Below are 13,699 nucleotides of genomic sequence, written 5' to 3'. Positions count from 1 at the left end.
TCTTATATACTGAAGGGTATGGACGACAAATTAAGAAATATCTAATGAATATTTCCTAGGTCACCTAATATGCCGAATCTACTGCCGATGCGATGGTATCTCTCCTCCCTTCACAGGGCCGTATCCTTTTGTCGACTTATAAGTTTTTGGTCGTTTGTCGTACCCATCATAGGTCGTGGTCGATCAAATTCGGACCCAGTTAGTCCCTCCGCTCGTCGAGGTCGCAACTGGGTGCGTCCTCGATGAGCGGACTCGATGCCTCCCTTAAGAGGAATTTGACTCGTCAGGATATTATGACGTGGTCAGCGAGAGGTGGTTGTCATTTTGGGCGGAATATCGAAGAGTACACGCCACCCGGGGTGACATTAGCTTCCACATGCGTCATCATTACGCGGATTTCTGAGGTAAAGACTGACGGTTTGGCACTTGGTTTCCCGCGCTGATTTGAAACTTGCCGCCTCGATTCTGGTGCCTCCTAACCCTATAAATAGGTGAAGGGTTCGATTCCTTTGAAAAACTTTGGCCGTTCTTGATAATTCTTCAGTCTCCTTATTCTGCTTTTTCATTTCTTTGTTTCCGTTCCTGGCCGGAAATTTCCTTCTCTTTTACTCTATTTGTGTAACTACCCCTTCTTAAACAAAATCATGCCAAGGTCTTGTCGCACTGATGAGGGGGTTCCTGAGGCCGCTCTATCGAACGCAACACCTCTTTCCGGCAGTGGAGAGGTGGAGATAGAAGAGGGTGATAGTCCTCTTATAGTGAAGGCGCTACTACCGAGGCATCCCCTGTCTCGGAGTGACTTCCTTAAAGACCCGCCCCTTACTCCGAACCTCGTACTCTCTGAGACGAGTCAGACTCACCTGGATGCCCTCCGCATAAAATATGGTATCCCTACCCACAGAGAGATGACTCTGGCGGAGGGGGATTACGTTGACGTTCATAGGCCTGGGTACTGTGCCTTCTATGAATATCCTTTTGTGATCGGTTACAGCCTTCCTCTCTTCCCTCTAGCGGACGAATTCGGCAGATTCTATCATGTTTGCCCGGCTCAGCTTTCGCCGTACACGCTTAAGGTGCTTCTGCTACTGACCAAGTACGCGGAATTAGCAGAATGCGACGTCTCCGTTCATCATCTCTTGCACTTATTTTCACCTGGTTTTCTTAGGGGTACCATGGTGCACTTGAGACTTCGTGGTACAAAAGGGCTGGTGGTCGGGACGGACGACCAGGCGAGCCGTAAATTTTATCACAAGTACTTTTTCATCAAGACCGAGTACGTCGCCTCTAACCCTGCCGGATTTCCAAAGCGGTGGAATAAAACTCGTAAGTATCGTTGTTCATTATGTACCCCCCCCTCGTCCTCTGTAATTAGCGTAACTTTTGGTTATTTGTTGTTCTGCAGCTATAGGTCGTCTGCCCCACCCTATTACGGGTCTTAGGAATTAGGTCGCTAACCTGCTGCCCCATGCGGAGGAAACTCGGACTTGGTCTGTCTTCATACAACGTTATGGCACCAGGGTTACTATACTCATGTTATATACAATGAATGAGCTTTCCCAAGCCTTGATACAGTTTTGCCACATTATGCATGTTTGACTCAAAAGATTTCGAACCCTTTTTAATCAAATCAATCAATGATGAATGGGTAAATCGTAGCCGAAGATAATAAACTCTAGGATGATAATAGTAGAGAGATAATAATAGTTCAAGGCCAGTGGTTCTTTTTCCAAAATTCCCCCTTACAAGACTTTCACCCTTCTTATATACTGAAGGGTTTCCCATAATCGTATGGACGACAAATTAAGAAATATCTAATGAATATTTCCTAGGTCACCTAACATGCCGAATCTACTGCCGATGCGATGGTATCTCTCCTCCCTTCACAGGGTCATATCCCTTTGTCGACTCATAAGTTTTTGGTCGTTTGACGTACCCATCATAGGTCGTGGTCGATCAAATTCGAACCCATACAGTTAGTCCCTCCTGTCGAGGTCGCAACTGGGTGCGTCCTCGATGAGCGGACTCGATGCCTCCCTTAAGAGGAATTTGACTTGTCGGGATATTATGACGTGGTCAGCGAGAGGTGGTTGTCATTTTGGGCGGAATATCGAAGAGTACACGCCACCCGGGGTGACATTAGCTTCCACATGCGTCATCATTACGCGGATTTCTGAGGTAAAGACTGACGGTTTGGCACTTGGTTTCCCGCGCTGATTTGAAACGTGCCGCCTCGATTCTGGCGCCTCCTAACCCTATAAATAGGTGAAGGGTTCGATTCCTTTGAAAAACTTTGGCCGTTCTTGATAATTCTTCAGTCTCCTTCTTCTGCTTTTTCATTTCTTTGTTTCCGTTCCTGGCCGGAAATTTCCTTCTCTTTTACTCTATTTGTGTAACTACCCCTTCTTAAACAAAATCATGCCAATGTCTTGTCGCACTGATGAGGGGGTTCCTGAGGCCGCTCCATCGAACGCAGCACCTCTTTCCGGCAGTGGAGAGGTGGAGATAGAAGAGGGTGATAGTCCTCTTATAGTGAAGGCGCTACTACCGAGGCATCCCCTGTCTCGGAGTGACTTCCTTAAAGACCCGCCCCTTACTCCGAACCCCGTACTCTCTGAGACGAGTCAGACTCACCTTGACGCCCTCCGCATAAAATATGGTATCCCTACCCACAGAGAGATGACTCTGGCGGAGGGGGATTACGTTGACGTTCATAGGCCTGGGTATTGTGCCTTCTATGAATATCCTTTTGTGATCGGTTACAGCCTTCCTCTCTTCCCTCTAGCGGATGAATTCGGCAGATTCTATCATGTTTGCCCGGCTCAGCTTTCGCCGTACACGCTTAAGGTGCTTCTGCTGCTGACCAAGTACGCGGAATTAGCAGAATGCGACGTCTCCGTTCATCATCTCTTGCACTTATTTTCACCTGGTTTCCTTAGGGGTACCATGGTGCACTTGAGACTTCGTGGTACAAAAGGGCTGGTGGTCGGAACGGACGACCGGGCGAGCCGTAAATTTTATCACAAGTACTTTTTCATCAAGACCGAGTACGTCGCCTCTAACCCTGCCGGATTTCTAAAGCGGTGGAATAAAACTCGTAAGAATCGTCGTTCATTATGTACCCCCCCCCCCCCCCGTCCTCTGTAATTAGCGTAACTTTTGGTTATTTGTTGTTCTGCAACTATAGGTCGTCTGCCCCACCCTATTACGGGTCTTAGGAATTAGGTCGCTAACCTGCTGCCCCATGCGGAGGAAACTTGGACTTGGTCTGTCTTCATACAACGTTATGGCACTAGGGTTTCTTCAGGTAAATTTCTGCCTTACTAACTCATAGGTTGTGCGACCCTGCCTAACTATATAGCCCTCTGTGACGACAGGTCGGAGGGCTTCTAGGCGAAGGGTGCCAGTCCCTACTTTTAGATGATCCATTGCTACCATGGACACACGATTCGTTTTGTGCGAGTCTCTTCGGGGAGGTCGTCCTCAGCTTCTTCAATAGGGAGACTAGTCTCGGACTGAGGTCATGAGGGAAAAGGCCTCATTGGCACCGACCCCGCATCCTGTTGATGAATCTTCTAATGGAGACGAGTCGTTAGAGAAAAAAATTGAAAGTTGGAGCTGGGAAAGGGCGTGGCCACTGAGGCCGACGGAAGTGGGGCATCTCGGATGGCCCCGGTGCCCGTGTTTATGGCCGACGCCATTTTTTCGGGGAGGTCTTCCCGAATGGAGAGAGTTGGCCGGGGAGCCGGTTTAGTGCGTTCCGCTGAAGGGGGTGCATCGTCCAATGTCGGAGGACCTTGTGTCGAGGAGGATGGATCGGGCTCATATGTCGCCCCGGAGGACGTTGATGAATTTTTGGGTCGCCATACCCGTGTGGAGGTGAGGACAGACGGATCCAACCGTCATGTGGTAATTCCGGGAGTTACAACTTTCTATTGAATAGTGAGCAGGTTGCGTCGGCCCTCGCTCCTTTATGCACCACCCCTGAAAGCGAGACACTTGGGACGATGAGTGACGCGGAATTATCTCGGAGGGTCGTCGGTATGGCCTTGCAGGTATGTTTCTTCTTTTCCTTGTGTTATGGGGTTGGTGTGGCAATGTGATGTATTTAGTCTAACTCTGCTCCTCTCTTTTGTCAGACCCTCGTCATGGAGGTGGAGAGAGAGCGTCGTGAACGGAGAAGGACGGGCCTCTATAAGAAGATGTCGTCGAAATACCATCAGTATCGTGCTAAGCACCGGGCGATGTCTGATATCTATCATCAGGATCCCGAGTTCCAGGTTTTCCGCGAGGGACTTAAGCAGCGGGAGGACCAATTGGAGCGCAGGGTAGAGGAGCTGAAGGAGAGGGACTGTGAGACCCCATGTGTTTTTTTCTCTTCTCTTACATAATATACGTAACGTGGCGTGGTTATATTAGATATATACGATTGGGTATAGCACATTGGGAGAATAAGACTGAAAATGTGTGGTAATATCAAGGAACTAACTAAAGCTTTAGGTCAAAGGAATCCCTTAAACAAAGGTTCGTGGTTAAAGAAATGGCTCGGGTATCATCCCGCGTGTTCGGAAGGTTTAAGTTAACTTGCACCTGTGGGATAAGACTAAGAGTGTCTAATATGCTAATAATAGTGTATTATGAGGTATTATAATATCACACGGGTCACATGTTAAGTTTTAGAGTCAAGCAAGTTGCAAAATAAAGGTCGGCAAAGGTTATCGTAAATTTCTCTAATAATTTTTCTAAACTTTGGGTCACATGTATCAGATCATTTCTCCCAATATATAATGAGTTATTGGGACCCAAAACCTATCAAATTGAAGGTCTACAAGTCTAGTTTGCAATCAAAAAAATCTCACATCAAACGGACCTTGGAGTAAAAAGTTATGACTGTTTTACCCCGGACTGTCCAGGCTAAAACCGGGTCGCGAACCGAGTCGGGTCAAATAAGTGGTATAAGTCGGCAAATCCAACTTGTAAGACCCCAAAACATTTAATTTTCGTCCCAAAACAGTGAGGGAGATGAAGAGAGGGTTCCATGGTGTTCTTGAGTGATTAAGGTATGTTTTAACGATTTCTACCGTTAAAGTTTGTCCCCGTGCCTAGAAACTCAATCTCTACGCTTTGCAATCGTTTCCCCCTTCTATTAGCTGTGTTTGGAGCTATTTTTGGAAGATAGGAATTTGTTGTTCTTGCTGGTTCTTCAGGCTTTATACTTGATTTTCCAAGGTAACCATCTTGGGACTCTTTTATGATCGTTTTTACAAAGTTCTACGGACGTTTCGTCAAGTTAGGGCCATATAGCAAATCTACCGATTTAAAATCAATTATGAACTGTTTATAGGTGTGCATAAGCTGCATATATATAGTGTTTGCGAAGCTTAGGACGTAAGGAACAACTTTCGTGAAGGAACTATAGGCATTCGGACGTTCGTTGGGAAGGTATGTTAAGGCTAAGCTCCGTCCTTCCTTTTTGCACGAATTCTTGGAAATTCCTAAGACGTCAAATGTGATATTTTACTATTCTATTGCTAGAAAGACCTTCTGTGAAAGGCATTGGGATCGTAGCTGAAGTATTTTCATGATGCTATTAGGTTGATATTCTACTCGTTCGGTTAATTATATATGTCATTTTGTCGGTTTTCTTATCCATATGTCTATATATATGAATTCTTATTCGTCTTTGGGTTGTGTGACTAAACAAAATAAAGGCATGTAGTATTTACGATCAGTCCTTCTTCCTTGTTAAAGTATATTTTAAAATCTCTAAAGTGACACATCGATTTTCAAAAATCTCAAATATAAATTTTACGTTTAAACTATTAAAACACTTGATTTTTGATATACTTTCCTTTACTAATTATCAAGAAATCAGGTATAAGGACTAAGTGAAGCACCATAAGCTTTTTATGAACATCTTTAGAGTTAAGTTATCTTTCTAAAAGTCGAGTTAAGTTTTCAAGCTTATTTAATCAAAGAAAACATATGAGGTTCCACGAGACAATTGTATGCGATACGAAGGTGATTATGAGATTATAAGAATAAGAGTACCAATGAGCCAAGATAGGCTAAGTTCTTGTTATGGCCTATTATGTGCATTCAAAGTTCATATCATACATGGCATATTATGCATGGACTTCGAGCTATAATCGGAGGTAAGGGGCCTATTTGCCCGAAAAACTATATATATTGTACAAATGGCCACAGGTTGGCAATATGATACCCGTTAGCTACCGGGAGAGACCGCCATTGCTAGCATTTGGTTGGGTATGTCATGCATTTGCATCAATATATATGTATTCATGACATACGCTTACACGAGCATACCATGCATAATTGATTACTATGAGGTCGGATGTCGGTCATGGAGGCTATAAGAGTTTCAGTGTCAGGTGGTTTCACTATTATTTTTTTTTACATTAGCTATGTATGATTCTACTTTCTGCCTTACATACCAGTACATTTTTATTCGCACTGATGTCCCGTTGCCTGGGGACACTGCATTTTTGTTTCGTGCATACAGATCTAGGTAGGGACTCTGATCGACCCCTCCGCTAGGATTTCGGGGTTCCTATGAGTTGGTAAGCTCCACCTCTTCCTGGAGCTTTCATAGGATGGTTACTTTTGTGTACAGTTTGGGTATAGTCGGGGCCTTGTTCCGACAGTGCTTATGACACTCTTAGAGGCTATTGTGGACACAATATTCTGGGTTTCTTTTTGTAGCTTTCAGTCTCCAGCCCATAGGCTTGACATGTATATATATGTGTGTAGGCATGTATGTCTCCAATCGCGGCCTCGTCGGCCAGCTAGTACTTTATTATTTTGGCTCGTCTACCTTTGTTTATATCGCTTATTGTTATTCAGGTCATCACCTTAATGGTCCAGGCTGAGTATTTCAGATGTTGTGCTTCCCGATCTGTTGGGTCCCTAGTTTAGTTAGCTAGTATGTTTAGTGGCTAACTCGATCCAATACAGTATCAAGTACCAGTCGTGCCTCCCCTAGTTTGGGGCGTGACAGAGACGAGAAGCTTGTGAGGGCTATCGCCTGTAATAGCGAATTAGAGGCCCTTCTTAAGGCGAAGAAGGACGATCTTGAGTTGAGTCAGGGGGTAACGTCTGAGAACGCCGATTTATAGCTAAAGGTGGCCATCTTGACCGTTGAGTTAGATGCAAAGGCAGTGGAGATCGACGGACTTAAGGGTGAGTTGAACGCCAGTGCCGATAAGTTGGCTGCTGCCATTTCTGAGACGGTCTCTTTGGAGGATGCCCTCCACCTATCCAGGTCGGAACTTATGGGGGAGAGGGAAAACTTCGGTCATTGAATCGCGGGATTTGAAGGGCGTGTCAGGGAGTTGGAGGCAGAGTTGGCCGCATTGCAAGGGCAGATGGCTTCGCTGAGGTCGGAGGAGGTAAACCGTCGTTCCCAGCCCTCAACGTCTCGTCCTTCAACTGGTCAGGGCTCACCTCATCGCTTGTATGAGTTATAGGTCCATGCGGAGGCTCGGCTCGATGTGTATAAGGCTTTTCATGCCGAGGGCCGGTCAACAAAAGCGGAGGTTCGGGCGGTGCATGTTGAAGTGCGTGCAGCCCGTGAGTCGTATGGGTATGACCCTCTCACTCCCGACGGGGAAGGTGTCAATTCTGATGATGTGAATCACCTTGCTTCGAATTCGTGGTATGAAGATGCCTACCCCGCTTGGGATGATGTGTACTTTTAGTTTGTACTACATTTTTTGCTTGGGAATTTTTGGCACGGGCCGTGCTAGGGTCTGTTTATAAGAGAAAATGTAAATGATATTTTTGTTATAATATAAACTTTACTTTTTGTCGGTTTTTCTGTTCGTCGTTTCTTATTTTGTTTGTTGCATGACACTTGGGCATCTATTAGGATGTTGCTTCGATTATTGTGTAGAATCCCATCATAGCTCGACCGAGGTCGAACTGTCGTTGTCGATGGCCTTGGCCATTGGGGTGTTGCTTCGACTTGTCGAAGTAATATCCCGTCGTGGTTCGAACGAGGTCGAACTAATGTTGATGGCCTTGGCCACTAGGATGTTGCTTCGACTATCGAAGTAGTATCCCGTCGTGGTTCGAACGAGGTCGAACTAATGTCGATGACCTTGGACATTAGGATGTTGCTTCGACTGTCGAAGTAGTATCTCATCGTGGTTCGAATGAGGTCGAACTAATGTCGATAGACTTGGACATTAGGATGTTGCTTCGACTGTCGTCGAAGTGGTATCCCATCGTAGTTCGAACGAGGTCGAACTAATGTCTATGGCCTTGGCCATTAGGATGTTTCTTCGACTGTCGAAGTGGTATCCTGTCGTGGTTCGAACGAGGTCAAACTAATGTCGATGGCCTTGGCCATTAGGATTTTGCTTCGACTGTCGCCGAAGTGGTATCCCGTCGTGGTTCGAACGAGGTTGAACTAATGTCGATTAGTGGAGATTTGATTTTGTACATACGATAGCGATTTGATTTCATACATACAATAACGATTACAATGGCGATTTGATTTCATACATACGATGGCAATTTGATTGTGTAGTCCCTTCATCACTTCGCCCGGGAGATTGTATCGATGGGCCGAGGTGATAAATAACATTCTGATCCGCAGGGCGTCCCCTTCGTCGCCTCATTAAAAACTCCCCGGGAAAACCCGATTGGGAAAAAACCCGGGTGAGGGAAAAAGAGTACAACTTAGGTGACGCCTTTCAGAAGTGAAAGTACTTGAGGTGGGCGACGTTCCAATTGTTTTGGAATAGTTTTCCTTCCATTGTTTCTAGTTGGAATGCCCCTTTATTTGCTACTGCTACGATTTTATACGGTCAGTCCCAGTTTGTTCCTAACTTTGCTTCATTTGGATCCTTTGATGCCTGTGTTTTGGTTTTGAGGACGTAATCGTCCACTTTGAGTGATCGTACCTTGGCTTTCTTGTTGTAGTATCTTTCTACTTGCTGCTTCTGGGCTACCATTCTTACGTGGGCCATGTCTCTTCGTTCTTCGGCTTTGTCTAATTCTTGTAGCCTACTTTCGTCGTTATCTGCCCCACTTACGTTGGAGTATCTTAGGCTAGGTTCCCTGACCTCAACGGGTATGACTGCGTCGGTCCCGTAGACCAGTGAGTATGGCGTTTCTCCTGTGATGGATTTCGGCGTAATGCGGTATGCCCATAACACATCAGGTAGTAGTTCGGGCCATAGCCCTTTAGCTTCCTCGAGCTTCTTTTTCAATATGTTCAGTATCACTTTGTTGGAGGATTCGGCTTGGCTGTTGGCGGCAGGATGATATGGCGTAGAGAGTATCCGTTTGATGTGCCATTTTTCGAAGAACTCAGTCGTTCTTTTTCTAATGAATTAAGGTCCGTTGTCGCAACCAATTTCCTTGGGGATGCCGAAACGACATATAATATTTTTCCAAATGAAGGCGATGACTTCCTACTCACGTATCTGAGTGTATGCACTTGCTTCCACCCATTTAGAGAAGTAGTCAGTTAAAACCAAAAGGAAGCATACCTTGTCGCGTCCTGCTGGGAGGGGGCCGACAATGTCCATTCCCCATTTTATGAATGGCCATGGCGAAATGACTGAATGGAGGAGTTCTCCTGCTTGATGTATTATGGGGGCGTACTTTTGACATTGCTCGCATTTTTAGACATAACCTGCGGCTTCTTTTTTCATGGTGGGCCAGTAATAACCGGTGCGGATGAGGCATCGGACGAGGGCGCGGTTTCCCGTGTAGGCGCCACAGTGCCCTTCATGTACTTTTTCTAGTACCCGTCTCATTTGATGTGGTCCAAGACATTTAGCCAGAAGGCCGCCGAATGTTCTTTTATAGAGATCATTGTTTATTAGGCTGTATCGGGCTGCCTGTACCCGGAGTTTTTTGGCCTCCTTCTTGTCTTGTGGAAGTGTTCAATCCTGCAAATATGCTACGAAGCGTTTACGCCAGTCCCAAGTTAAGTTTATAGAATGTACCTCAACATGGTCGATTTCAGAATGAAGGTGTGTCACGTTCTCTTTGTTGATATTCTTGGTGGCCGCAGCCAGTTTAGCAAGGCCATTTGCTTCGATATTCTGTGCCCTGAGTATCTGGACGAGGCGACACTCGTCGAACTCTGGCATTAGCTTGTGGATTTCTGACTGGTACCTTTGTAGCCTCTGTTCTTTGATCTGGAAAGTCCCGGTGACCTGGTTCACCACGAGTTGGGAGTCACAGTGGATGACAAGACGTGGGGCACCATATTTGAGGGCCAACTTCAATCCTGTAATCACAGCTTCGTACTCAGCCTCATTGTTAGTCATCTCGGGGCATCCTATGGACTGGCTAATCACTTCGCACCTAGGGACCTCGAGGACGAGTCCCAGTCCCGATCTCGAGGCATTGGAGGCTCCATCGGTGTAGAGGACCTAGAGGTCGGTGTGTGTGGAGGCGCGAAGTGCTTCTTGTTCTGCCTCGGGCAATATCTCCATGCTAAAATCAGCGACGAAGTCTGCGAGCACCTGCGACTTAATGGCAGTTCGCAGTTGATATGTTATATCGTGCTCGCTTAATTCTATGGCCCATTTGGCTAGTCTACCCGATAGTTCGGGTTTGTGCAGGATACCTCTTAGGGGGGAGGTCGTTACTACTTTTATGGGGTGGCATTGAAAATACGGTCTAAGCTTTCGCGAAGCTACGACCAGTGCCAGGGCTAACTTTTTAAGGTGAGGGTACCTTGTCTCGATATCGATGAGAATTTTACTGATATAATAAATCGGAGATTGCGTACCTTTATTTTCACGGACCAAGACTGCACTTACCGCAACTTCGGAGACTGCCAAGTACACGAGCAGACACTCGCCTGGATCCGCTTTGACGAGAAATGGCGTCGAAGACAGATACGCTTTTAATTTTCTCAGGGCGTCGACACAATCCTCGTTCCATTGCATCCCGAGGTCTTTTCTCAGCACATTGAAGAACTTGTGGCATCTATCCGAGGATCGTGAAATGAACCTTGATAAGACGACTATTTTCCCCATTAATTTTTGCACCTACTTTTTGCTGGTCAGTACCTCTGGTATCGCTTTGATGGCTTTGATTTGATCCGGGTTGACTTCGATTCCTCTCTGTGACACGAGGAAACCTAGGAATTTTCCTGAGGCCACACCGAAGGCGCACTTCTCCGGATTCAACTTCATCCCGTAGTGCCTCAATATCTCGAAGGCTTCTTTTAAATGGCTAATGTGATCTTCCTTCTTGGTCGACTTTACCAGCATATTATCGATATAGACCTCCATGGTCTTGTCGAGCTGTTCTTTGAACATTTTGGTGACTAACCTCTAGTAAGTGGCCCCTACATTCTTGAGTCCGAACGACATCACTTTATAGCAATAAGTCCCTTGGTGAGTGATGAACGTCGTTTTCTCTTGATCCTCTTCGGCCATTAGAATTTGGTTGTATCCGGAGTAGGCGTCCAAGAAACTCAGCAGTTCGTGCCCCGCCGTCGCATCGATCAGCTGGTCGATATGGGGTAACGGGAAGGAGTCTTTAGGGCATGTTTTGTTCAGATCGGTGAAGTCCATACACATTTGCCATTTCCCATTCTTCTTTTTGACCATGACCACATTGGTGACCCATTGGCGGTATTTTGATTCTCTGATGGAACCGTTGGCGAGTAATTTATCCACCTCCTCGCTGACCACTTCATTGATTGTGGCATTGAACTTTCTCCTCATTTGCCGTACCGGCGGATAGAGTGCATCGACATTCAGCCTATGAGTGGCGATGTCCTTTGGGATTTCTGGCATATTTGAATGGGAAAAGGCAAATAAATTGGCATTGTTAGTTAAAAATTCACGATACTTACCTGGCTCTGATAGGCTGTGCCCTATGTAAGCCTTTTTTGTGTTGTCGGCGTCGTTCAATTGGACTGGGTCGAGGTCCTCTATAGTCGCCTTGCAGGCTTCTACGATGTCTGGGTCTTTGATGGCCTCTATTGGTGGGTTGGGTTTAGTTCCTGACATGGCTGATTGCTGTACTTGCACCTTTCAGTTGTTTGGTGTGCGTGCAATCTTGGGCGATTCGATAGCATTCCTGGGCGGTGCGCGGCTTGCCTTGGATGCTGAATATTCCCTACGGGGTGGGAAATTTGACCACTTGATAGAAGTTTGACGGGACGGCTCGCATGGAGTGTATCCATGGGTGCCCTATGATGGCGTTGTAGGCTGTTTCCTGGTTCACGATGTGGAGTGTTGTTTCCAGCGTGACTCCCCCTGCTAGGACAGGTAACATTATTTCCCCGGATGTCAGTTCTACTACATTGTTAAAATCCATTAGTGTTATGCAATGCAGTATTATTTTATCCACGAGCCTCATTTGTATGAGAACTCTTGGGTGAACGATACATGAGCCGTTTCTGTCATCTACCATGATTCTTTTTACATCGGTATCAGTGATGCGTAAAGTTATAACCAAAGCGTCATAGTGAGGGAAAGACAAATCGTCGACATCGGACTTATCAAAGATGATACTGTCTTCGAAGTCGTCATGCAGTTCGTGGGCAACCGTCCGTTTGAGTTTGTGCATGGTGGTGAACTTTACATGGTTGATTACCATGTCGCCGCCGCCTCCAATGATCATCTATATGGTGCGTGCTGGCGACGATGGCTTTGGAGGTCCTTGAGATGAATCACGTCCTCTGGCGAAGTTGGTCCTTCTTTTGTCGCTGAGTAGTTCTTTCAGGTACCCCTGGTTCAACATCCTAACTATTTCTTGGCGTAGACCTATGCAATCCTTGGTCTTATGTCCTCTTTCTTGGTGGAATTCGCAGAGAACGTTGGACCTCCTAGTGCTCGGGTCCGATTTCATCTTTTGTGGCCATTGTACCTTCGTGCACAGCTTCTCTAGTGCGTACACTATCTCTGAAGGGGAAACACAAAAATTATGAGCAGATAGTAGTGGAGGCATACCTCTTTCATTTCGGAGAGGCGCAGTGTGCCGTTGCATGGTTTCCGCGTGTCGTGGAGGGGGCACGTTGGATGTTCGAATATAGGGCTGATTCCTTTATCGGTTGAAGCGTGGTGGTTGGTCTCTTCGCCCGTCGTTACATCGACCTCTCCTTGCCTCGGTCTGAACTGACGTTAATCGCTGAATCGTGCCATTCAGATCATCCTCATCTGCTCTTACCTCCGCGCAATAGGCATTATGGATCTCTTCCCACGTGGTGGGGGATACTTCATAAGTTTGCTGAGCAATTTCTTGGTTGCCTTCGATCCGTTCCTATTTAACCCATTCTGAAAGGCTGCCACTGCCATTCCTTCTGATACGTTTGGGAGGCTCATCCTTACTCTGTTGAATCGAGCCAAGAAATCCCGAAGTCCTTCGCCCGCCATTTGCCTGACCGCGAAGATATCATTGACCCTAGCTTCAGCCTTCTTCGCCCCTATATGAGCGGTGGCGAACTTATCCGCCATCTCTTCAAATGTTGATATTGATCGTGCTGGCAGCTGGGAATACCATGTCAGTGCTCCCCCGTCAAAGTATCGCCAAACGTTTTTAGCAACACAGATGGTACTTGCTCCTTTGACAGGTCGTTGCCTTTTACCACAGTAACATAATGGATTAGATGATCCTCCGGGTCCGTGGTCCCGTCGTATATTTTCAGGTATGGTGGCATCTTGAAAGTTTTTGGAATAGGATGAGGGGTAGCCCCTTCGTT

At 46.3% G+C, this 13,699-nt stretch overlaps 1 protein-coding gene across 1 annotated transcript; it reads right to left on the bottom strand.

Moving 5' to 3' along the window:
* Window positions 1–12,114: 12,114 nt before the first annotated feature.
* Window positions 12,115–12,621, bottom strand: LOC142165392 (uncharacterized). The gene has a single exon (XM_075223958.1). It carries the CDS (start codon window positions 12,619–12,621, stop codon window positions 12,115–12,117), a length of 507 nt encoding a protein of 168 aa, XP_075080059.1.
* Window positions 12,622–13,699: the final 1,078 nt, after the last annotated feature.

Source organism: Nicotiana tabacum, chromosome 10 (genome assembly GCF_000715075.1).
Source record: "Nicotiana tabacum cultivar K326 chromosome 10, ASM71507v2, whole genome shotgun sequence".
NCBI classification, from domain to species: domain Eukaryota; kingdom Viridiplantae; phylum Streptophyta; class Magnoliopsida; order Solanales; family Solanaceae; genus Nicotiana; species Nicotiana tabacum.
Note: the sequence above shows the minus strand (reverse complement) of the source record. Positions and strands in the feature narration are given on the sequence as shown.